This window comes from Strigops habroptila, chromosome Z, assembly GCF_004027225.2.
Source record: "Strigops habroptila isolate Jane chromosome Z, bStrHab1.2.pri, whole genome shotgun sequence".
In the NCBI taxonomy this organism is placed as follows: domain Eukaryota; kingdom Metazoa; phylum Chordata; class Aves; order Psittaciformes; family Psittacidae; genus Strigops; species Strigops habroptila.
In genome coordinates, this window is record NC_044302.2 from 67,079,963 (window position 1) to 67,106,465 (window position 26,503).

A 26,503-nucleotide genomic window follows, 5' to 3' on the forward strand; every position below is an offset into this window, starting at 1 on the left:
AAACCTCATCCAATATCTGAGTGGGAAAATGAAATAGACATTGAAAATAATTTTAAAATGTTTAAGTGATTTTGGATGGAAGTTATGAGATATAAGATATAAATATAATAAGTATTTGTTGTGGATTTTTTCATGTGCAGAGAATTTTTCAGTTCCTTTTGCTTATATTTACATCTTTCAAGTGAACAGCTGTCCACCATCATTAGAAGCTTGAAAAGTAAATCAATAAAATTGGCAAAACCAGTGAACAGTGGGGCTGGATATATGGCTTTGTAAAGCCGATTGGCTAAAGAATTTTTCATTCTTTTTACTGGGGAAGAGGTTCACTTAGATCTGAAGGTAGATAGACATTCATCCTTGTAAAATCCAGATAACACATAAAATAAAAGGCAGAAAGCCTTATACACTTTTCTTGCAATTTTATAGCAATTTTAATCTACTTTAAAATGCACTGAAAAACACTGTGAGGCCCCAAGATCCTTTGGTTCCCACAAACTGTCTGTTTCAGCTTCAGCCCTAGCCACAGTGTCTGCTGCTTGAAGCCTTTGAAGTATCTACAGATTGGGCTGACACTGCCCTCAGCAACTCAAGGGAGGAACCAGTGGTTTGAATGAGAAAAAGATCCTCTGCTCGCAGCCAAGTTTTGACTTATCTGTCAGCTTTGGTCCAATCCGAAGCTACTTCAAAAGGCTTCAAAGTGCAGACACAGTGGCTGGGACTGAAGTTGACTCTGGAGGTTTTAGGATCCAGGACTCAATAACATTTTCCAAACGAAATTGTAAATGGATTAAAATGAAGTCATATAATTAAATATATACTCCATCTATTTTTATATTCCCTCACAATCTACTGACAAAATGTGCTCTAGAAAACGCAGAAATTTGACAACCAACAATTGTTTAATTGTGTTTCAGTTTAATTTAATAATCTCTGTTCTATCTGTGAAACAACATGAAAGGTTATTAAAAGATAACTGCTTGCCCCAGGTGCTGAGCAAAGCTGGCCTTGCGCCTCACTGCTGAGCTCAAGGTGAGTCACTGCTTTTTCGTATTGTTACATGCAGATCTTCAATGTATTTAAAACCTATATTCAGATTTGTGAATACCTTGGGCTTGTGATTCCGCTCATATTTCTTATGCTTTTTTCACTACCAGAATATACATCAGTGTTTTAAAACAGTATTTCATCAAAATATACTAATTTAAGTAAATCTAATAGATATATAATCCCAAGGTCTTCCTACTTCCAACCGCGTTCTTAAAGCTAGGCATTTTCCCACAATCTCTTTTCTGGGGAGAGGAGAACAAGCATGGGAACAGGGTTTTTGCAGGAAGGTGACTTTGGATGCTTGTTGAAACTCTGTTCTGCCTGATCTGCCTGCAAGATCTTGAACTCTCATAGTAACACAACAAGGCACCGTAGCCCATTAGGTCACTGGAGAAGAGAAAACTGTCTTTCTGTGTTTTCCTGTTTGACGTTGCTCCTCCTTACTTTAAGCAAATAAGTATTTCTTTGCCCAGGAAAGGGGAAACTGATTCTGCATCAAGATAGCTCTGTAAAATGTGGGAACTTCAGGTAGTTTTTGTCTGTCCCTGTGACTGTACACTTCTTGTATAAGGTGAAACTACTTCAGGAAGAGAGATGCAAAACTCATCTGGGATATGGCAAAACTTGCTGATTAGCCAATTTCTGAAATGCAGTAGATGTTTCAGGTGGGTGGATCCAAGGGCAAGAAATCCCTTTGTGTCCAGTGTTTTTGTGACCTTTCAGAGCCTGACTACCCTGCAGACTGGTGAAGAGGTACTCACAACAGCTTTTGGCCGCAGTATTCAGGCACAGAAGCTGTCTAGTTGTGGAAAAACATGAAGGTGTGTGCTGGCTTCTCTTTTTACTGTGGGTTTTGCTGAGCTGTGGGGCATCCAGATACTGCTGGGACCTGCACTGTGGCTTTTGCCCACTTTGGTTGCTGTGAAGAAAAGCTGTAAGACCTTATTCTAATTATTATTGGGTTAGTGAGGTAGGCAAACGTGGATGATTTTTACAAAACTTGCTGAAAAGCTGAAAAGTATTTGCTCTTCAGTAGAGAAGTGTTTTTCTGAATTCTAATAAAAAAGGTGTATGTCATAGGCATAGAAATTATTCAGAATAGTCTCAGACTCCCAAGTCTAGCAAAGTCCGGTACGGAAAGGAAATAGCCAAAGGATGGCCTTCTTTACACAGATCTGCCTCTCATCAGAGAAGGACTGTCATATGAAAGAACAGTGTCAGTCTGATTCACAAGGTATAATCTAAGGTTGTAATTCAAGCCATATAGTGCATTTCTAAAGAGCTGCGGGAGCACATTCATACAGTGCAAAAGGAAAAGTTTATTTATTTATGACATTCTGGGAATCCTGACTGGTAATCTGTAATTGGTCTAATACTTGGCATCAAGATTTGTGGTTAAATGGATGAATACAACTGTCTAATTAGATAAAGTGCTGTAGAATTCCCTCCAGATACACAATTGTTAATTAAGCTAAATACTGTCATGTAATTTTCCCTACACAGGTACTTCCTGTAACACTGAACATTTCCACTGATACATGGTCATGCTTAATACTACTTGGAAATTTAATGAAACAGCTTAGGGCAGGAAGCAGAATGCTTCACATATCTGACAATTAATTTGGATAAGTAAATAGGTCATAATCACCCTTACATGTCTAACTCTCTGACCAAATGAGTGAAATCAGTTGAGATTTCTTTAAAATCCAGTTATGAACACATGATCTCTTTCTCTGTGAGAAAGATGTTGACTTGTGCCTTTGTGCTTTTCCAGCCTGCAGGTGCACCTATAGCATCTTTATGAGCATTTTAGTAAAACAGTTAATACACACATAGGCTGGGCGATTTCCATATTGTATGGAGTCTGGCTGAGATAGAATTAACTTTCTTCAAAGCACATTGCATGGTGCTGTCCTTTGTATTTGTGCAAACCAGTGTTTTTGCTGTGGCTGAGCAATATTCACACAGCATCAAGGAGTTCTCTCCAAACAACTGCATCCCCAAAGGCCAGTAAGCTAGGGGTTGTTCAGAGTTTGAGAGGGCACATGGCTGGGACAGCTGACCCAAACTGACCAAAGGGGTATTCTGAGTTTCTGTTCTACCTCTGCAGTGGAAAAATATATGGATAACAAAACCCTTGGATATTTCTCAATTATGTCTATTTGTCCAAACAATCCCTCAAAAATTTTAAAGGCTCAGGCTGAAGAAAGAGTCAGTCTTTCCCACTACTTTCTCAAGGCAGAGGTATGGGGGATACACCTCTAAAAGAAAGAGATTAGTTGGCTTTCTTAATGATTTTACTGCCCCAAAGCTGGGAATGAAGAAGCTGTAATTGCCTGAATTATTGTGTTATCAGAGTGTGGAGAGAAAAGAAATAAACAAAGATGCAACTGAGTTAAGTTAGAAAAGCAAAACTCAAAAAAACCCTGAACAGTAGATATCTATCTAAACTTTTAGAAGTATTTTCAGCTACAAATCAGGAATACCTCCTTGGTATTTTTATACTCTTTAAAAAGGCAGTCATGAAACAATTTTAAATTTAAAGACTCTTCTAAGCAGAGAAAGCCTTATTTTATGTTAACTTTTGTATTCATATTTGAAACATAAGCTGTAAATTCGGTCTTTAACCAGAATTACTTTTCTGCAGATAACAGTTTTCCTTGCAAACATGACTAGATCCAGACATTTGCTTATGCAAAGCAGATGTGATATTTTCCTTTTTGTACTTCCTTTCTCCTACCAAAAGAAATTCCTGCTCTCAGATACAAAACAACTTTTCTAAATTGTACTTTTTTAAACAGAAGAGAATATTTTCAGAAAAATCCAATAAGTGTTGCTGCTGAGTTTTCTGGCATCAAAACCAAAAATATTTCCAAATAGCGCACTACTCTTATGGGAATGAAAAGCCTGACCAAGATACAGAAATATATAAATGAAAGAGAAATAACATGAAGTGATACCATTCAATACCAGACCTCAACTTGTAGGTGGTTATAAAATTGTAGTTTTAAATCACAAAAGGAGAAGGTAAGCCTGTATTCTTCAGCATCCAGCATCTCATTATCTTAGCCATACACCCATTTGTTACAAAGCACCTACCCAAGTATTAAGCAGAAAAGGTAGAGAAAAACTACAGGAAAAGGAGAGTCTTTGGGGCACAAGAGTCTTTTAACTCTGCCTCAACTTGTTTCAGGCTCTGAATCAAAGTACAACTTTTTGTAGGATAGCCATGAATAAATAAGTTATTTTATCTGAACAATCAATTTAAAATTGTTTCACATCCTGCAACTTGTAAAGCACTTTTTCTTTGTTTAGTTTGCATGTCCCATGATTATTAAAAGTTGACCTTTGTTCCCTGCAGGTAAAGCATACCAAACAGTAGGTAGAAATACCCATTGCCTTACAGCTAATAAAAGTTGAAATATGTTCTAATTAAGAAGTTAGGATGACTCATAATATAATCCACAGTATTCCTAAATGATGGGATTAAATGTGGATAAGGTTTTCAGAGCAAGACGTATGTAGAGATTTCAGCCCTAAAGGAGGTTACCAGAGCCAAGAACTCTATGATTTATCAAACGGATTTTCACTCTTTACAGTCTGGTTAGAATTCTTCTCACTAATTTTTGGAGATGTAGTATGTTCTTTCTTATAAACACTTCATACCTTTCATTAGCTTTTGTTAACTACAAAGATAACCATAGAATCATAGAATAGTTAAGGTCGGACAGGACCTTAAGATCATCTAGTTCCAACCAGGGCAGAGATGTCTCACAGTAGACCATGTCACCCAAAGCTCTGTCCAGCCTGGCCTTTAACACTGCCAGGGATGGAGCATTTACCACTTCTTTGGGCAATAATGCTTCTTTGTGGAAATCCTTCTAATTAATCATCCTTTTAAGCCAACATCCTTTGCTTTACAGTTAAATTTAATCTGTGTTTTGTTGAAGTCCAAGGGAGAATAAAATTACAGAGTGAAACAAGGACAAGGCACAGAGCATTAAAAAATTCTTTTTCTCATGCATAAAATTCAGAACAGACTTGAGGAGGACCATTTTATTTTGATTTTAATGGTTTGCTCAAATTCAATTCAATTCAAAATGCAATTCTAAGCTGGACTGATGAATCCAAGATTTGTTTTCATATTATAGGTATTATTCATTTATGGACAACAAGGTTTAGAAATCACAAATTAAAATCAGACTGGTCCAGTATACTGCAATTCACAAATAGTGTAATTGCATGTCAAGTTAAATAAATACCTATTTGGCATAAAAAGTGAAAATTTGGGAAGTTTTGTATTAGAACAAAAAAATTTAAATGTAGTTGTTAACACAAGTATGCTTTTCAACACAATGCGAAAAAGTTCCACGAAAGGGAAAAAAACCCAGTATTTATTTCTGCTGGTGAGAATATCACCACTTTCTTCAACTCATATTATCTTGAAATACTCTATTTAACCTTGGGGACCTGTTTGGAGAGACAAGACTTCCTTAACATTTTTGGCAGAAGATAGGTCAGAGGATACAAATAAAGAAGCATCTGAACAAACTAATCTTGATAATGCTGATTTCAGCGTACTTTCTGAGACATGATACTGAAATCATTTGACAAGTAATGAGGAGAGCATTTAAAGCAGTTCATGACCACTGCAATTAATGGGTATATTTGCTTCCTCTTCATAAGCCTGAAATAATCTCTAGTGGCAGCAGTAGATGGATGTTAGCACTGCGAATGATGAAAAACATAAGGTACATCAAAACTTCTTTGAGCATTTATGTTTGTATTTACATTTATATATAATTTACAGAAACTTATTTAGATCATGTTAAGCTTCAGGCTCCTTTGTGGGCTCAAATGAGCAGTTGGAAAACAGAAGTTCTACTCTCAGCTCTGCCTGACCTATAGGTGTCTTTCAACTCACTGCATCAATATTCCTCTTCCTGATTTACTGTGGATTGTCAGCTCCCTGAGGCAAGGACTGTCTTTGATTTCTGTGCATGTAAACAGCTGCTAACACAGAACAGTCTCAGACTCAGCTGAAGTGTTTAGCGTTATGTATTTACAGGTGTGTCTTTAACCAAAAACTTAATTCAGTTTCTCATAAATCTCATCAGTTTTACAAACTTGCAAGCCCTCCTAATTTCCATTAGTTGTAGGCCATTTTGTTGATTGCTCTCCCAAATCTTGGTTAGGAATTTCAAAGAGGCAAACTAACAGCTCCCTTTTGATATTCTCCCTCAAAACATAAGCAGTGTAACAACTCTTCCTCTTTCTCCAGAGATTCAAATTATATATTCAGCTGGATATAAATCTCAAATATTCTGCATTGTATGAACAAAAAGATGGCAAAGCGAAAGTCCAATCTCAGGTACATGTTACAGAATTGCAGGTAAGCATTTAGCAGGTATGACAGATTTGTAGAGCTGTATTTGATGGATACTTCAGGTAAATACAAAATCATGTAGACTGCATTAAAATGTCTGGGAAGTGTTTCAGGCAATATCTGTGTTCAAGCTATCCTTGATGAAAAATGTGGAGTAAATACCACACTAATTATTTTTTAATCAGAAGCAGAGCAAAAGCTCCTATAAGGACTTAAGCAGAAAGGACAACAGAAGGCCTTGTAAGTACCACAGCTTTTTTTTTTTTTTTTTTTTTTTTTTAATGTTAAAACATCATGCAATCTGCCAGTAAAAGTTTAGAAGCCAGAGACCTTATAACATATAAAGGGAGCATTGCTACTCTGTGATCCAGTGTTCCTATACCTCTGGCTTTGGGAAAAAAAAAAATCAAGAAAACACCAAACTAAAGCACTAGATTAACTTCCAATAGGACAGTCATATTTCATAAGCAGTGTAAAAGGCAAGCCTTAAAAGATTAAGATTTTAAGAAAATCTCATGAGAATTGGCAGTTCTGTGAAACCAGTATCATGTTATTGCTTCCTCATTTTTTCCCACTTCCTTTCAGACTTCTGTCAGCTTTGGATGTTAATGTACTGAGCAGTATAAAATGACCTGGAAGAAATGGTCCAGCTACAGATCACTGTCCAGAACATGTGCTGCCAGGGGCACCTAAATTCCCTGAAACTCCTGGGAAGAAAAGGAATACAACAACAACAACAAAGTTGTTATAAGGGGAAATTTCAAGGGAAATGAGACGAAGGAGTTTGGTAATATATCCTATTAAGCAGGAAGACACACCAGTGTAACAAGGCTTCTATGGGGAAAAAAAAAAAAGTCAGAGGGATACTATTCTATGAACTCTCATTCCAGGCATAAAAAAGCTGTCTCATCCTGATAAATGAGATATAAAGGGAGAAAGGGAAAGCAGAGAAATGTGCATTTTTCAGCCATATAGTATAGTGACGTTCATACAAGTATTGCTGCACCACATGCAAATCTACTGACAAATCTTGAGACCAAAGTCTTAGAGGCCTGGAAGTCAGTTGAAAGACTTTTTCGTGATCCTGATATTAATGGTGCTGCTGTTGCCATTACTGAATAAGCCAAATTGAAAGAACATTATGAGAAAACATGGAAGTAATTATCTGTGGTTGAAAGTGAGAGGAAAAAATACATCAAAACTCAAGTAGCTCTCACTTGGAGGATCTAGGGCTCACTGCAGGGGCACACTTAGCTCATGAAACTTAGTACAACCTTCTTAAAAACCCAAAAGTTGGACAAGTTTTTAAATTTGTGAGAGAAAATTCATATGCAGAGGAAAGCCAAACTAGCTTGACCTTTTTTTCATAGAATCATAGAATAGTTAGGGCTGGAAAGGACCTTAAGATTATCTAGTTCCAACCCCCCTGCCATGGGCAGGGACACCTCACACTAGATCATGTCACCCAAGACCCCATTCAACCTGGCCTTGAACACTGCAAGGGATGGAGCATTTATCCCTACTTTGGGCAACCTGTTCCAGTGCCTCACCACCCTCACAGTAAAGAACTTTCTCCTTATATCTAACCTGAACTTCCCCTGTTTAAGTTTAAACCCATTACCCCTTGTCCTATTGCTACACTCCCTGATGAAGAGTTCCTCTCCGGCATCCTTGTAGGCCCCCTTCAGATATTGGAAGGCTGCTGAGAATTAGACAGCTAAGAGATGATGAAGGATAGCCAATATAAACTGTTCACTTATGTCTTAGCAGTACATCTGTAATTAAATGACCCAAAAGGGGGTTCAGATAAAGCTACAACACTTGCAAAAATATGAACAAATATTCTGTACTGTGTAGATGGGGACAAAGAAAACAAAGCTGAAACAAAGCCAGAAGGTTAAGATAACCTATCCAAATAAAATCACTGCTAGCAAAATAAATCAAAGAAAGGTAAGAGAAAGGGAAAGAAGGTAATATTCTCTAAAATTTGCAACACTCACATTATGCAGTAAAAAGAGGAAGGAAACATGGCCAAAAGAACGAATAATTAATTAACTTTTAGAAATTACAACTAAATTCTGAAATGATTCAGTAATAGGTTTGGTTGGTAGTTTTTTCACAAAAAGTACTTCCAGAGAAATTGAAAAAATTAATCTGAAGGACAAAAGTAGGAATTGAGGGGATCCTTATGAAACTGAACAGCAATCAGTGTTTAAGATGCCCAGACTGTTAATGGCTGATGGAAGAAGGAGCTCAGATGAACTCCACTTAAACAAAGAAAGGAGTGTGAAACAATGATTTATTTTCACCTCCTAAGGCCTCTACATAAATGCTCTCCCTGCACACAAAGACCAGCCTTGTGGATTTTAAGAGTCATGTTTGATGTTTTTTGGTGAGTTAGCTGATAAGTGATCTGATAAAACAAGGAGAAATGGGATGTTGCTGAAAAAAGATTCATTTGGCTGGATACACAGGAAATTTTTCTTTGTTAAGCGTTCTTTTCTGAAGTGAAAGAAAGGTAATGCTGGAGAGGGAAATACTGCATATACATACATAGCAAAATAACCACATAAAATTTACACTTACTAAATTCAGTAAAGTTGAAAGAAAAAACACATTAAACTACTCCTGTAAATTCAGCTGATTTTAGCAGATCTGCATTAGGAACAAATTTGGCCTAGCATGTTTAATATGTAAAAGACAAACCATGATAAATAAAAAATGGGACAATTTTCAATGGAATTTAAATTTTCAGTTCCTGGAAGAAACATCATTTTATGCCTCAAAAATGTGCTAAATACTTACTACACTCAATCTGAACTTATATTTAATTTCAGATACATGGAGGCTTCTTTCTTCTCCTATATCATCATTAATTCCACTGCAAGAGACACATTGCAAGAATAATTCATGTGATTGGTTTATGACATCCATTTAAAATCAGATATCTTGCACATGTTGCTAAGAGAAATCCCTGAATGGTTCATAATGCCAGATTTTTCTACCTATAAGTAAACCTAATATTTCATCCATGTATTTTTATTCCCAAGCACAAAACTTAAGTAATCAAAATTACTTAAGTCAAAAATTAAATAACACCAACAGATGCCACAATCCACTATAATGTTGCTAATGAGAAATTTGGTGTATTGTGTCTTTAAAGGACAAGGATAATACTAAAACTACTTCTCTTTACTGTGTATATTCCAACTAACTGCATCAAGCTAAATCAATGGATTTTTTTTTAAGAACTGATGGAAAAATGAAATTCAAAATAACTACCAAGAAATAATTACAAGTTGAAGAATGGTGATTAAGATGCTTATGGGGAAGATGCTATTTCTAGCATCCAGAAGTTACAAAAGGAATTTTTCCAATGCCATGATCCAAAGAAAACGTAAAAGGTATTTCTTGAGAAAAGAATTGAGATGGTAGGAGAAAAAAGTCCAATGAGCATCCAGTACTCTAGGTGAACCAGCAGTGAGTTATTTGGTAACCTGGAGCTAGGCTCAGTCATGCTACGTGATGATACTTCTGGGCAAGACCTAGTTACATACTTTTAATTACTTTCTCCTCCACTTATCATGCATTTGGGAGCAAAAAGTGTTTAAGACGTTTCATACCAGCTAGTCTTGACAGTATTGTACAAGCAAAATGTACATCAGCCTGTCTAAAAGCACACATGCAAAAAAGAAAAAGACAGCAAAGGCTAATGTGGGAGAAAAAAAAAAAAAAAAAGGAGTCTGGTTATCTCTATTGTAGAAAGAAAAAAAAATTAATTTGAATAAATACATATTGTAATACTTTTGCTGCAGATAATGTCACTGCCCCATTAAAAAAAAAAAAAAGTTACAACACTTATAACACTCTTATTTTACAGGAGTTAAGCAGATAATTTCTGGGCATATGTAAATATTTTTTTTCAAGAATTACAAATTTATAGATGATGCAGAATATGAGAGTTCTGCAACATGCTACTTTGGTCTGCTAAATTAAAGAAACCTCTAGCTCTCAAGCCAGTTAGACCCATTCCTGTTATCGTTGAGCAATTCTTCTGGAAAATCTGTTCCTAAATGAAGGACCAAAATATAATTAGGTGGCCAACATATTTGTGCTCTAGCACAAACTTGCCATCTGGCTCCACTGGAATAACTGTTCTCTGAGGCTCTGAAAACAGAAAATTCACTACTAGTGAGGATTTACCATGGAAGAGATTCCTCTTGTCCTTTTCACAGAGAATGAGACAGGGCACAACGAAAAGTGCAGCTAACATTTTTGATAGTCTTTCCATAGAAGGTCATATATTAGTGTGATGGGTTGACCCTCACTGGGTCAGCTGGATGCCAGGTGCCCACCGAAGCAGCTCTATCACTCCCCTCCCCAGCTGGACAGGGGGGAGAAAATATAACAACAGGCTCATGAGTCAAGATAAAATTAGTTTAATTTATTACCAATGAAATCAAGAGTAGGATAATGAGAAATAAAAATTAAATCTTAGAACACCTTTCCCCCCACCCCTCCCTTTTTCCCAGGCTCAACTTTGCTCCCAATTTCTCTGCCTCCTCCCCCTGAGTGATACAGGGGGACAGGGAATGGGGGTTTCAGCCTGTTCATTGCATATTGTCTCTGCCACTCCTTCCTTCTCAGGGAGAGGACTCCTCACACTCTTCCCCTGATCCAGTGTGGGGTCCTTCCCACAGCAGACAGTTCTTCATTAACTTTTCCAGCATGAATCCTTCCCACGGGCTGCAGTCCTTCACGAACTGCTCCAGCATGGGTCTCTTCCATGGAGTGCAGCCCTTCAGGAACAGACTGCTCCAGTGTGGGTCCCGCACGGGGTCACAAGTCCTGGCAGCAAACCTGCTTGAGTATGGGCTCGTCTCTCCCTGGAGCCACTGGTCCTGCCAGGAGCCTGTTCCAGTGTGGACTCCTTTTGATGGTGTCACAGCTTCCTTTGGGCATCCACTTGCTCTAGGATTGGGTCCTGCAGGGGCTATAGGTGGATATCTGCTTCACCATGGACTTCCATGGCCTGCCTCACCACGGGCTGCACCACAGGCTGCAGGAGAATCTCTACTCCAGCACCTGGAGCACCTCCTCCCCTCCTTCTGCACTGATTTTGGTGTCTGCAGAGCTGTTGCTCTCACATATTCTCACTTCTCTCTTCCAGCTGCAGTTGCACAGGAACTTTTTCCCCTTCTTAAATCTGTTATCCCACAGGTGCTACCGGTGTTACTGTTGGGCTCGGCCTTGGCCAGTGGTGGGTCCATCTTGGAACCTGCTGGTCTTGGCTCTATCTGTCATGGGAGAAGCTTCTGGCAGCTTCTAACAGAAGCCTCCCTGCTACCAAAACCTTGCCATGCAAAACCAGTACAATTGGACATGTAGAATACATGCCATCTTTTTCTTCACTTCTACAATTATTCTAGTCCATAAAAGCATGTGGATCTATGAAGTTCTCATTCTGTAGTTTCTTCACAAAAGCACATTCACGGAGTGATTCTGATTTCTAGAGAATGAGGACACAATTGAACAAGCATAAGTGTGTTCCCCAAGACTGAGGATTCAAGTTCCATCAAGACTCCTTTATCGGGGCTGCCTTCTGAACTGCAGGTTACAAATGTAATAGCATTCTAGCTTTTAAATTCACTACTGAGAGGTCTGACTTCATGCATTAGCATGTTCATACTCTGTTAACACCAGCTTTATCATTAGGCATATTTACACAGTATTCATTGCTCCTTATTCAGGTATTCCCTCAGGACATTGACCACCTTTTGGAATTTGATTTGTGCTTAAGTTCCACATAAGTCAGGCAAAAAAATAACAAGGAATTTCCCACATCCATTGCTTAAGCTATTTAAAACTAGGCTGGGTAAAATATTTGACAGTATGCTGAATAAAGCAGCGAAGAATTTAATTTCCTGCTGTGGATGTGGGAGTGATAAGATAATCTAAGGTAGCATCTCCCTGTCCAATATCCAGAGTTTCTTGATCACTAGTGCTTTAAAAAAAATATTCCTTAAGGCAGCTGCTTCTCAGCATTGCTATTTTTTTTCTGGGTTGTTTTTTTTTTTTTTTTTCCTTTCTTTTCAACATTAAGGCTATTCATTTCTCAGTTTGATGGCACATTTTTTAAATACTTCTATTAACAGCAGTCTTTTTTTGCTTCATCTATCTTCATTAATCTCCATTATTATCCAGTTATATGTCTCTAAAGCACTCAGCTTCTCTGCAGCTCAGAGGGCAATTCACACCATATATCATTTCACACAGTCAGTTATGACACTGCATTTCTCTAGAGAGGTGGAAAGGGAAATCTGCAATGAGATTTTCGCTTGTACCCCTTCATGAATATGCAGCAGCAACCAGCAGACAATAAAAGCAGTAATGGGGAGTCAGACTTCTTTGCACAGACTGTATTCAGAAATGCATATTTTTATATAAAACAAATAAAAAACCTCAACTAAGATAATAAATTACAGTTAAAACCAAAACTTTTAATAAAAGTCACCGGATGTAAAATGGACTTGTCATTTTATAGTTTTGAAACTTTGAGAAAATTGTAATTTTCTTTTTTTTAAAGGTTATTCTAAAACCTTTTCCAAGCATGGTTCTGAAATCCCCAAACTTCTTTTCCAATGAGTCTTTAATGTTAAATATCTTCCATCATTTTATGTATTACACTGCTCATTAATGAAAAATGTATATACTATTGATAAAGTTGTAAAGATAATGTCTTTTAGACAACAGAAACTGTGTTTTTTTATCTTGTGATGTGTTTTGTATTTTCTGAAAAAAGCCTATTGAACATTGCAGATGGCAACTGATAGGTATCATTAAGAAATTATGCACTTGAATTGATATCTCAATCATTAATGTTGTGCTGTCTCTTCTTTAGAAAAGCACCTGACAAATTACTGTAATAATAATGAACAAGGTTGATTTTATTGCATTGTTTATCCTAAAGATGAAACATGTGGAAAAAACAGCAGTAGTTACTCAGAACTGGATGAACATAATCTTGTGTTTGCAATATGACTTTAGAAGTTGAAATAAGTCTTTAGGATTTTTTTCTGCTTTCTGATTTCTGCTCCTTCCATTAAGCTCCCAACATTTCCACTTTAGAGACAGAATCTGTGTGCTGGTCTGAAAAACAGTGTAGGTCATGCTATTTTGTTCCTCATCACAAGGCAAACCATCCATCAGATCTAGGGACAGACACTATGATGATGCAGGACATTTGATACACGTTCCTCACCTGGCTGCAATACATAGAAGGATAAAGGAAACAGGCAAATGGCAACACAATAATGGACAAAGCATAACAAGGAATACAAGTGTACCAATACAGGTGGGAGCAGAAGTCACATGATCACATAAAACTGTAGCTTGGATGTGGAAGGATGAAACATACACTTGAGCAAGGATACCAGGCAGCATAATAAGACAGGATACAACTTCTAATGCAGAAGAAAAACACACTTCTAAGGATGGAGGAATCCCACCCTTGGGACCTGCGATTATGACTAGAATATAGCTGCTGGAAAGTATTTTACATGCTGCAAAGACAAGAACAAAAGGAAACATGTATACACAATATATCAATGATATCCAACTGCCTTCTCCCACTTTCAGGTTACTGTCATCTACAAATCTTATCCTGGAACACTTCCTTTTGCTAAAATTTGTTTGAATGGGTTAAAATTGTTCACCCAAACATCATGTGGTCATGATAACCTCTAAAAGATTAAGAAGGAATATAGAGCCTTAAAAAAGACATTAGCTGAGATCAAAATGTTCCCAGGTAGGGACAATCAGGGATTGGTTTTAGATATGAAGTTCTGCAATGTTCCTGGAGGAACTGATACTCAGCAATACTACGGAAAGCTATCTTTCCAAATACTGATAGTTGCTAAGAACAGGATATTGAGATTTCTGGATGCAGCCACTCAGAAAGTCACTAAACCTATAAGAGGAATTGCTATTTTAAATCTGGTAATTTAGATAGATAGAGAAATTGAAAAACTTATAGAAGATAGTCTCATGAAAAAAATAGACATTGTGCTCTACTCATTAATCTTTGTGAAGAAAATTTGAAAAGGTTCTATAGCTAAAGCCTATAATACAATCATATGAATAAGTATGATGAAATACACATGGGGAAAAAAACAAAACAAAAAGGACAGTTCTGCAGTGAGGAGGGGTTTGAGATGAAAGAGTGTTTATATACTGCTGGGAAATAATGTAAAGATTTTTTTTTGCCATAAAGAAAGGTGATATGGAATATGAGGACAAAGCTAAAACTGGGAACAGGACTCATGATACTCATGACATAGAAAGGAATGCAACCCTACAATGAAGAAGTCAGTAACTTAAGGCAGAAGGCAGAAAGCTATCCATTCATCCCATGACATCAAGAAGTTAAAAAAAAAAAAAAAATAAAAAAAAAAAAAATCTGGCAGGGTAATCTGGTCCTATTTCTTTTGTAAGATAAATGTGAAACTTAACATAAGCAAAGTTGAAAATAATATTTTTAACTATCAAAGCAATGAGGCTTTGGAATAACCTTGCGCTAAAAGCAGCAGAGCAAACAACTAAATAGAACTTTGGTGGGTCCTGAGAGGTGTATAAAATTAATTACAGGATAATGTTCCCTGCCACAGGGGGTACGTTTCATTCATAGATTTCTTTTTGTCTTTCCCCTTTGTTATCTTCACACACTAAATTTGAAGATAGGTTGCTCAAAAGGAAGCGAAAGGTGCATTTGGCATGCAAAAGCCTCTCAGAAGATTATACTCAAATATCCTTAACTTCACTTGTGTCCTATACAGTGTTTGCAGAGATGAACCATAGAATAGGCATTTCGGAAATAAAATTTAACACAGAAATGATTGAAAAAAAACAGATGTGGAAACTGGCAAGACTTGGTTAACACAGATCCCACTTTATTTATATCCTGCAGAACTAGGCGATCTCTTAAGAAGGGAAAGAGAAGAAATAGAAGACAAGCAGAATCCAGGCATATCCAGCGGGGAAAAAAAAAAAGGATAAAACAATTCAAAATTTTTAAGAAGGACTTAAGAATTAGAGTAAAATGAGGAAGAAGAAATGATTGGTAGAAAGATAAATAATAAAAGAAATGCTTGTTTTTCTTTACTGTTTATTTATTGCAACCTGTTTCTAACTACTATCAATATAAAAAAATCAAGAGGTGGTAATTTCAATCTGTATTCACAATAGTTCTGCGATTCTATGATTCTATGATTATTCGTGTAATGATTAGGAACAATGTGTTCACAACCATACATCTATATAGAATTTCACAAGAGAATAAGATAGCTTTTATTTTCTGAAAAACTCGGGTAAAAGTCAAGGACAAATTCCTCTTCTCCAAACACCTCTCTTAACTGGAATGTTGTCAACCTGATGGTGCTCTGCAACCGTTACCAGCCAACAGGCAATGTATTTTACTTTAGGCTTCAATGAGGACAGTATCAGAAGCACTTCTTGTTATCATAAGCAATGTCTTTCAGAAAAAATAAAAAAGATCCACAAGCCATTTAACTACATCCTTAAAAATTATAACAAGAAAGCAGAAGATTGTCCATAATTAGTTGTTTGGTTTTTTTGGTTTTGGTTTTTTTGTTTTGGAGGTTTTTTTTGTTTGGTTTTTCTGGGGTTTTTTTTTTGGGGGGGAGGAGGGAGGTATAATTGGAATACCATGGAGTCCGTAATGGTAAGTTCCAGGAAATCTATTAATTGCTTCGTGTAATGGACATGTGCTTTTGGAAATTTTTTTTAATTCATAATTTGCTCCATATTATTATCTCTTCTGTAGCTAAAAGATAATTACACTTAAAATATATCTGAAAACACAAATTAGGGATAGATAATTATAATATTTATCTTTAGATTACATTTGTGTCTAGCAGTATAAAAACATATTTACTACCATATAAATTTATGTCTATATAGACATACTTAAAATCAACAACTATAAATATGATTATTTATATCTATGCTTTCAAACTGCATATTTTAACTATTTAGGAAATTTAAAATTACTCTGTTCCCTAGTCATGCGTAGAAACAACATTCCTTATTATCAGAGCTAAAAGCAATAAAAAGCTTCAGCATGTGCTTCTATTTCTGCAATCCTTTGCAGCCCAGTGTGTATTTTGTATTAATTCTATAAGGCAATTTGTTGAAATTTAGTATTCTCTGATTTAGCCTACAGATGACATTCTGCAGTAGAAAGATTACCATCAAAGACTTCAGTACTGGAAATCTTAGCCTTATTTTTCACAACAGATTTTAAATTAAATCCAAGTAAAAACCAAACCAAAACAACAACAAAAAACACACAAAAAACCCCCAACCAAACAAAAAACAAACAAACAAACAAACCCCACCAACCCTACCCCTAGAAACAAACAATCAAAAAGACCCCATAAATAACACCATATTTGAGGTCCAAACAAGAAAACTGAAATGAAAAATAAAGTCCAATTTCTTTAAAGAAACTGAAGGGATTCATCCAGATGGAGCTCGACAGGCTTGAGAGGTGGGCCTGTGCAAACCTCATGAAGTTCAACAAGGCCAAGTGCAAGGTCCTGCCTGCACTTGTGTCAGGGCAATCCCAAGCACAAATACAGGCTGGGCAGAGAATAGACTGAGAACAGCTCTGAGAAGGACTTTGGGTTGTTGATTGATGAGAAGCTCACAATGAGCCAGCTGCAGTGTGCACTTGCAGCCCAGAAACCAACCGTATGCTGGACTGCATCAAAAGGAGAGTGACCAGCAGGTCAAGGGAGATGATTCTCCCCCTCTACTCCGCTCTCGTGAGACCCCACCTGTAGTACTGATCCAGCTCTGGGGCCCCCCGTATAAGATGGACATGGAACTGCTGGAGTGAGTCTAGAGGAGGGCCATGAAGATGATCAGAGGGCTGGAGCCTGTCTCTTTTGAAGACAGGCTGAGACAGTTGGGCTTGTTCAACCTGGAGAATAGAAGGCTCAGGGGAAACATAGCAGCTTTCCAGTACCTAAAGAACATGTAGTGACAGGAGGGGGAATGGCTTTAATCTGAAAGAGGGTAAATTTAGATTACATATTAGGAAGATATTCTTTGCTGAGGGTGGTGAAACACTGGAACAGGTTTCCCAGAGCAGATGTGCCTGCCCCATCTCTGGATTGGATCACTCCAGTGCTACATGCTATAAATCAGCCCAAGGCATGACTAATGACTGTTTGCTTTCAGCAAAAATAAGACAGCCATGTACTCGGCCAGGCTGGTAGGTGCCTGGAGAGGTCTACAGCCCCAGCCTCTGTCCAAAGCAGGCTTAACCAAGAGTTCAAACTAGGCTGCTCAAAGATTCGCACAGTCAGGGCATGAAACTCCACAGGAGCTGAACCAGCCCTGGTTTCGCAACCTCTCCCTCTAGGGCAAGGGCTCCAGTCCCACTGACTTGGTTGGCTTCCTCTCACCTCCAGCCAGTTTGTTGGTGTCTTCCTTGCATGCAGGGTAATGTGGTTCGATGAACACAGTGTAGAGGAGAGAATCCCTTCCCTGGGTCTTGGGCCTGTCTTGTGCTCAAATACCCAGACAATGCTGTCCCTCATTGCTGCTGAGGTATGTGGGTGGGTGCTGCTTAGCTTGCTGCCCACCAGGGCTATCACCCCAAGCTGCTCCCTGGTCCTAGCCTGCACCCCACAGGGTTCTGCCTTCCCAGGGAAGATGTTTCGGTTGGCAAATTTCTACCAAGGTTACCCTGGATGGCAGCTATGTCGTCAAGAATATATGCTGTTCTAACAAAGTTGTTTTGGAATGTAATGTTTTGGAATTTGTTCTCTGTAGGTTGAAACCAAAGGTAGAAAAATTTATACACACATATTCCAAACTCTGTGGATCCAACTTTACTATACACCAACCACTGCAGTTTCTAAATAGACATAGAGTATCTAATATAACTTGCAGGTCCTTAGGCACATTTCTTTATATATTTAAAAATAATCTATTCAATTGTTTTAAATTAATATATGGCATCTCGATTAATGTAAAAAGATGAAAAATTTTTACACAACCTATTTTATCACAATTCTGGTTTAAATCATAGAGTATTGAAGGGAAAAAAAAGTTTATCCCTGATGAAGATAACACAACTGGTCAGTGATGCATGCAGGAATAAAAGTTATATTGTGCCTTTCTTGCAACACAAAAATGCAACAGATTTTTTTTTTTTTCCACAGAATGGGAAAAAAGTAAAAATTCTCCCCATGTAGAGGTTTGCATATAGAATTTTCAGTGGCAAGTGATGGAACCAGCTCTGAGTACTAAGACCACATGAAACCCATCCTTTACTTCGCATAAATTCTCAATAAAATTCTTCGTCCAGGTCTTAGTTCAGAAGCTGCACAATGAGCAAGGTATACAACATCTCAAAACTGAATTCAGTACACAGAGTGGTCAAGAGATTTATTTCTGTGATCCACTGCAACAAAGGGAAAACTCACCTCTGCATAATAAAGAGATTTCTCAGGGGTAAGTACTATACTGAAAAATAAATTTCTGGAGATGATACCCCCTCCCTCCTTCTTGTCCAAACCTCACTATCTCCTGGTCTTAATGCAGATTCATTCTACTCTTCATCATAAATAGGAATGATAAAATATACCTATCATAGTACATTCATATTCAAAAAAGATTGTTCCAGTGCCCACACTATTCCCCCTGAGGAACAACGAAGAACAAATATTGTTGCTACTGAAGGAGATAGGTAAGAATGAGCAAAAAAATACAAGGAATAGAAATAGCTTCCCATTCAAATAGTAATCTCGCTGTAGAATGATAAATATCTAATACTCTTTGGATAGAACATTGTAGGCATAAAATGTCATACAAGATGATGCAAAAATTCAGTATGTTTATTCTGAAAGAACACTCCAGCAACGGTCTCTGTGTAGCACAAAAAGTATTACAGTGGATTGTCATTTCAAGGCTAGATATCACATGTCCTATAACTTGTAGCAGAATATTTCTGATAAACTCACTGTTTAGACTCTACCAGTAATCTTTTGCTGCTTGCTTTCCCAAAAGTCTGCATAAAATATGGTATGATCAGACTTACAAACATCTTGTTATAAGGCATTATGGATTACTGCCAACATATTTGGATACAGGCCTGCAGTACTAATCTGAAAGCTACAAGTAAGGAATGGAAGCCATGAAAAGCATACAAGAACAAAACTGAATGTGATCTTTGAATAAGGATTTCATAAGACAATTATGGAATGTTAATTAAAGATTAAACATATTCATCCAGATTTAACAATTCAGTATGTGGCAACTGGTTATTGAAACCGTATTGTGCTTCATGATACTGCAATAGAAGATGAGCAACTTAGGATTTATTCTGATTCATTCATAGCTTTTCAAGGAATTACCATTCTAAATGTAGATATCAGGAGCAGAGTAAATGCTACAAAACCATTTTGCAAGCAGACACTTGGTTCTGACCATGTACAGGCTTTAGCAAGGTCTACAAGCTCACTTGCTAATTTCTTTGTATGACCATGGAAACACATGAGCTTTGTCTATAGGAATGCTCGTACAAAGTCACTTCTAAAAGTTTATGCTCTTGAATACCATCACTGTAAGCTTCATGGCATCCATGAGATGAGGATCACATTAACATCCTTGGGAAAAAAAAAAAGTTAAAAAAAAAAAAAGGAAAGAGACCTAGGGCAAGGGAAACAGACCTTCTGGCACTACCAATGAAGATGCTAGAATCCAAGCCTTCTGATCACTGGTGTTAACTATATACTTACCCACCAGTGCTTTTTGCTGATACTGAAATTGGCAGTGTCCTACTTAACACAGCTCAGGAGCAGCAGTTTCCAAAACCGTTCATCAGTGTTCTAGACCAGAGGTGACTCAGTAAACCAGTCCAGGATATGATGGTACACATGACAGTTAGGAAATATGTAGGCATACAGGCTTACTTTTAGGTCAGAAAACTAAATTTAGACTCTGATCCCTGCCAGTGATTTTTCAGTAGTGTAATTTTTCTAGGAATAATTCCCTGGCATAGCTTAGTGTGACCCAAAAAGGAAAAAGTTTAAGTTTCCAAAAAGAAAAAGTTTCTAACATTCTCTAATCCCTCCAATGTGCTACCTCTCCCTTAGATAGTCAAAGCTCCCTAGGCTGGATTCTTCGGCCCCCATCCTCAGGAGGCAGACTGTGCCTGTGTGAACAGGGAATGGAAAAAAAAAAAAATCCCCCTTTCATTTGCAGTGATGCTGAGAGGCATTGGCAAAGGAGTCTCTACCAACTGTAAGAGGCAGTGTTAATCCCAAAGTCTCTGTGCCTATATTCAGTGCAGCTAAGAAAGCTCTGTACAACTGAGAAGCAAGAAAAGCGTTCTTGAAAAGCCTGTGGTCCTAAAGCATCACAGACCATTGTTCAGAAGTCTTATTATGACCACCAGAAAAGCAAATCTGAAAGAGTAAGCTGTGGCTTGTTCCTCTAGTCTTTTTCAGACAACTTAATAGTGAGCATCTGTTAAAATTTCTACATTATTTCATGCTTCTGAACCTCATGTTGCAAACATGGCATCTAGATATTATAATGCATATACACATTATAAAGTGTGTGTACCTATATCTGCAATTAGGTATATCTGGCATATATGTATTATATATGCACATACAATAAAAAGAAAGAAAACTAACAGAACTTCAAAGATACACCAGCCTAACACAGAAATATGAGGTTATGAGGAATGGTAAACCTGTAAGCAACTAAATCTATGAAACCACATTTTTTACTAGTGTCATCAGTTAATATTTATAAAATAGAAAATCAGCAAACATTTGCCTAGCAGTAGAAAAAGACATTCTTAGTCAAAGGTGTAATCTGAGTTCAACAAAAAGAGCACTCTTCTCCAAAACATTTAAATGAGTTATTCATTTCATCATCACTAGTTGTTAAAAGATTATATCTCTTTTCATTCATGCTTTGCCTTCTATAAAACCATTCAAGGTGAAATTCAAGACCTGTGGTATAACAGAAGTTTGGAATACCTCAGGTCAATATCTGTTTAGCTTGCTAGAGATCATTTATATAATTCTTTCATCTACCTTCACCCATTGTACCTTATTTAATAAATTCCATTAAAAGTACTATATAATTTTTGCCAACTATATAAAAAGGGGGAATTGATCATTCAAATGAAGTAAGACCTTATAAAACAGTGATGTTGAGTGGTTGCTTTGAAAAGCAATACATATTTCTATTTCTTAAATACTTTTTTCACGAACGATTTACAGTTTCAAAAGATCCCCATATTGATTTAGTGCGAAATAAACTACTAGGTTTTTTATTAAGTACATGAATCATGAACAGTGGAAACAGCATAATGAAAAAGTTTCCAGTATTTCAGTGAAGTCAACAGAAAAGCTACTTAATCTGATGGAAACTAAAGAAATTTTCAGTTATAGAGGAGAGGCAGTTATCAGTTACTCAGTAAAACCAGAACAGTGTATCAACTGGTGGCCAAGTGATTTTTCTGAACTGATGAAATTGAGCCAGGTTATATGGAAGAAGAGAGTCCCACAATATGCAGTCAAGGTTCCATTTAACTGAAAAAATGCAACGGCTGTCCTCATCTCTAAAGATACAAGATGCACATAACAATGATGCTTAACCTGTGGCCTTAGGGGCATCCTCTTATTCTAAGGAAACCAAGCGCTTACGGCATGAAAGTGAGCTTCACAAACCATGTTCTGACATGCCATGCAGCTGCTACAGATGGTGGCTCAGAAGTTTGTGCCCTAATTATTTCTTACTGCTTTTCTTAACACCCCAGACAACGCTCTCATTTGACTTGGATCTCTCTGAGGGCATTATTTGCCAGAGAACTCTTACACAATTCCTCGTGTCCTAAACAATCCTGTGTGTAAGTCGAAATACAGACAGTTCTGCTTTACAACGCCAAAAACTGAGGTCAATCTTATGTTTTTCTCCAGGACAGGCGCACTGCTTTCAAATAATTGGGTTGGCAGCAACATACACAGGAGTATCTTAATTTGTATCAGGGAGATCTGTTCTCTACAAAGAGTTAAACACAAGGTAAGTCTAAGTCAGAAAAGAGTCCCTCTTATTATCAAAGCATTTTAGCATTTATCTATCATGTCAGCAGTTGCATGGCGCAGGCCCTGTAATTCCTGTGGTCTTATGATTTTCCATCCCTAGGGAACTCAAAACTGGATTCAGCAGTACTGTTTTATAACTATTTAGAAATACATGATCTGTAGCTGAGAAGCTTGGAAATTCCTTAGTCAACAGGCTGAGCTCTATCGATACACATCAAATAATTCAGAGTACAAAGAAAAAAAAAAAAACTCTCAAAAATAGCATAAATAAAATGTTCATGATATTTCAATTCTGAAAATTATCACCTCCATCTGGAACACCTAAGCAATACAATGTAAATACCAGAATCAACTGATTCACAGGAAAAAAGTTTTAGACAGCCATCTTAGATTTTCTTTACTGCATACAGGGCTTGCTTTCATTTTTACTTTTTAGGTAAAGGTTTTAAACAATTTCTTAGTAAAACAGTTACTTTTAAAGAACTGCCTCAGGATTCATGAATCCCAAGTAATATTATCCCTGTCTTTCAGGAGCACACAAATAGGAACATTCAGAAAACTGTAGGAGAATAATCTTTGGGACATTCTTTAAACTAGGAACTTCTGTAAGTTTTGTTTCAACTAAGCAGTCTAAAACCATGTGCTCCATTATATTTTAATTATTTTGCCTTAGTTCTTGAATTATTTTCAATATTTTTTCCAGAAAAGGAAAGAAAACCAACATAATCTAGGAACTGAGAAAATGATGAAAACATAAATCTTCCTCTGGTTTCTAGTAATTCTCCCCTCCCCCTGCCCCTCGAAGTTAATGATGGTAGAGCTACACTAAGAGACTTTGGGTTTAGTGCTTATATTGAAATGGAAACTTAATACCCAATGGCTACAGCTGTAAAAGGCTAAATCACATCACTTACAAGGGTGGAAGTATAACTGAAAGGTAAGGAAAGCACCTCTGTGAGCCATTTCAATGAGCAAGATAAAGCCCACAGATTGTAGAAACAGGGTATCCACTGTGGTAGAGCAAAAATGGTGACATAATGTTCTATATTCTTCCCTGGACATTAATTATTTAATTATCATAAGCAAAGATATTTGGGCTAACTTATAGTCTTTAACACATAAGCTTGCAAACAACTGCTTAAAATCGCCTCACAAGCAGGTAATGTAAGCATTTCCTCATTAGGCATACATTCTGTCGTAACTGGTTACAAAAACCAAAAGCTTTTTTGATCTCAAGAAAAGTAGATGTTTTTGACGTTAATGTCTGTGAGCCTTTGAGTCTGTATCTGTAAAATAGGAACAATATCTGTATTTTCTACAGAAATTTAGGTAAACAAATTCACTAATATTAAAGAAACAGAATTTTAGAAGAAGTGCCAGAGGAAAGCTCTTGCTGAAATTAATGCTTGTCTTTGAAATAAAGTCTCACAGCACAGAGCATGAAAGTCATGAGTCCACATGCATAGTTAAAATATTTCAGGGAAAATACAGAAAAGTTACTTGAAGTTCTTCCATACTACATGTTCCCTTACTGAATCAATAATGCAGAGAAAACAGTACATGCTTCTGTAGTTGAAGGTGCTGTCACAAGAAGATTAGGTTGGAATAAATGTTCTTTAAGTCATACTTAAATGAAGATATTGCAAAGTGATATTTTCTGTCTGATATTCTTTCAGTGTAGTTGTGTTTTCATATACACATAGCTGCACAGAAAGAAGATGACAGGAACGACACAGGATCTTTGTGAAATACACTTATAAACAAGCACTTACAAACTAAGACCAGCACAACTCAGGAAAACAACCAACCAGTTCAGTGGTACCTAAAAAAACTTGTAATAAAATACTGCTTTCTTCTTTGGACCACAGAGAATAAATGGTTTTAGTGAATATCAATTTCAGCCATGCGTTCTTGCTGAGCGGATGGAGGTAGCAAAATTCATTCAGCATTCTGTTGAATGAATCTTTGTTTTCTTGGCAGTAAAGCAGTTGTTTGATACAATCCTGAACCACCATAAAATTATCCACAGTGGTAGAATGAAGTGTTGGTTTTGCCTGATCTGAAATCTCTTTTAGCAGTTGTAAAGCAGTAACCACAAGTTCTCTGAGAGCAGATGGATTAGCACACAGTGGACTGTTTAATACCTTCACTCCTTTTGTTAACTGGATTCTTTGACCTGAGCAACAAGACTTATCAAAAGATATCCACCCCATCCTTCCAAAGTCCTAGCTCTACATGTTCCCATCAATGACAATTGGCACTAAGGAATGTAACTTCAGGCACTGCCCTCTGAGTCTATGAGAAAAAGTTGATTAAAAAGCTGCTAAACATGGCTGTGCCAACACTTAATTATTCTAGAATCACTTTCCTTTTCATTTTCTATCCTATAGAGTCTTTATTTTGAACTTTAATCCCTAAAATACATCACCAATTCATGGTAATATTAGATGCTAATGCACCACCAATTCTGTTAAACTACAATGTGTTAGACATAATAATATATCAGCCCTTGAAAATATCAGACCTAAATATTTACTCCAATTTAAAATCACTTGGCTTGCTTTATTTGATGTTAAATCATGATTAAGTATGACTCCCAAGTTCTTTACTTCCACATTCTTTCTTCAAAAACATCAGAGAATTACCTGCTAGACAGACATTAAATCCTTCAGACCTGAAAAAAATATCTTGCGAGGCATATATACAAGAGAATGAAAATAGATTATTCATGAAACTGTTTCCCTATTTCTTACATTCCCTGGTGCACTTTATAAAATTATTCTTTTCAAAGTATTACTTCTTTATCTTTACTTATATTTAATTAAAAAAAAAAAAATCCCTTTGCATGTGCAAATCAAACAATGCTAGCAAATTAGACTGCCAAAATTCTGAATGAGAAAAATTTTCATTATAAAGGAATAGACCAATATGTGTTTATTTTGAAAAAGTCTGTCTTCAAAATAGTGAATGCATTTGACACTCATCCTATGAACAGTCTTTTTGTATATGGAGTTTCCCATATTTTTATGGTGACACTTTTATGCAGCAAATCTAATTTTGTAACTTTAGCTAATTGATGAAGCAGAATGAAAGACCTATCACAAAAATCTGTATTTTTGCAAGCATTTCTGATGAAATATTTAGAATAATGGAAGATTCCTACCGGATCTTCTGTTTTGTGGTTATGCAGCAAATCAGACAGGAAATCGTCATGAAGACTTTCTCTCCGAATCAACGTAAATTCACGAAGGAAAACTGCTCCTTGATTTTGGTCTCCATGAACCTAAAAGGAAAACATCATATCAGCAAAAGCAAAATTTTAATTCTGTCACAGAGACAATCATAATATCCAGATAAATCATACTGGAAGATTAAAATGTCCGTTCATGGTCCTTACCTTTCCAGTACTAAACTCATTCTAACTGGTCAGTATTGCCATTAATGAAAACAAAGACATGCATTTAAATAAAGTCATAAGTTAATTGATAACTGCCACTTACATTAGATTCTGCTGTAAAGTAAGTCTCTATGTTGTTACTTACAGCTATGGTCTTTAAGGCAGAAAATAGTTAAAACCTCTTTTGTGAAATAAATTAATATTTAGAGTGTTATTTTTACTTTATGAAACAGATCATGTTTGTCCAGCATTTTGAATGCTCCATCATAAGAAGAGAGAGCTTAAAACTTCTGAGGGACAGAAAAAAATTATGTATAAGTACTTTGGCTACCAAACTTATATATACACATGCACTCAAAATCATTTAGACTAACTTTACACCTATTTTTTTCAAGCTCAGGAAGACATACAAGCTACTTGAGAAAGAGGTTGTTTCTTCACTATGTGTCTAACCAACACCTATCAAAACGTCCTAGGTACTATTATGGCATTGTTATAGCTTTTGGAAAGAAATAATGA

General features: G+C 36.7%; 1 protein-coding gene across 1 annotated transcript in view; it reads right to left on the reverse strand.

Moving 5' to 3' along the window:
- The window catches only part of ADAMTSL1 (ADAMTS like 1), a 312,286-nt gene extending 286,311 nt beyond the window's left edge, over positions 1-25,975 (reverse strand). Inside the window, exons 1-2 of the mRNA XM_030470560.1 lie at positions 25,952-25,975; positions 25,751-25,870 (exon numbers count right to left, since the gene is read on the reverse strand). Coding sequence (XP_030326420.1) covers positions 25,751-25,870; positions 25,952-25,975 — 144 coding nt within the window. The remainder of the gene's footprint in view (positions 1-25,750; positions 25,871-25,951) is intronic.
- Between the last annotated feature and the right edge of the window lie 528 nt (positions 25,976-26,503).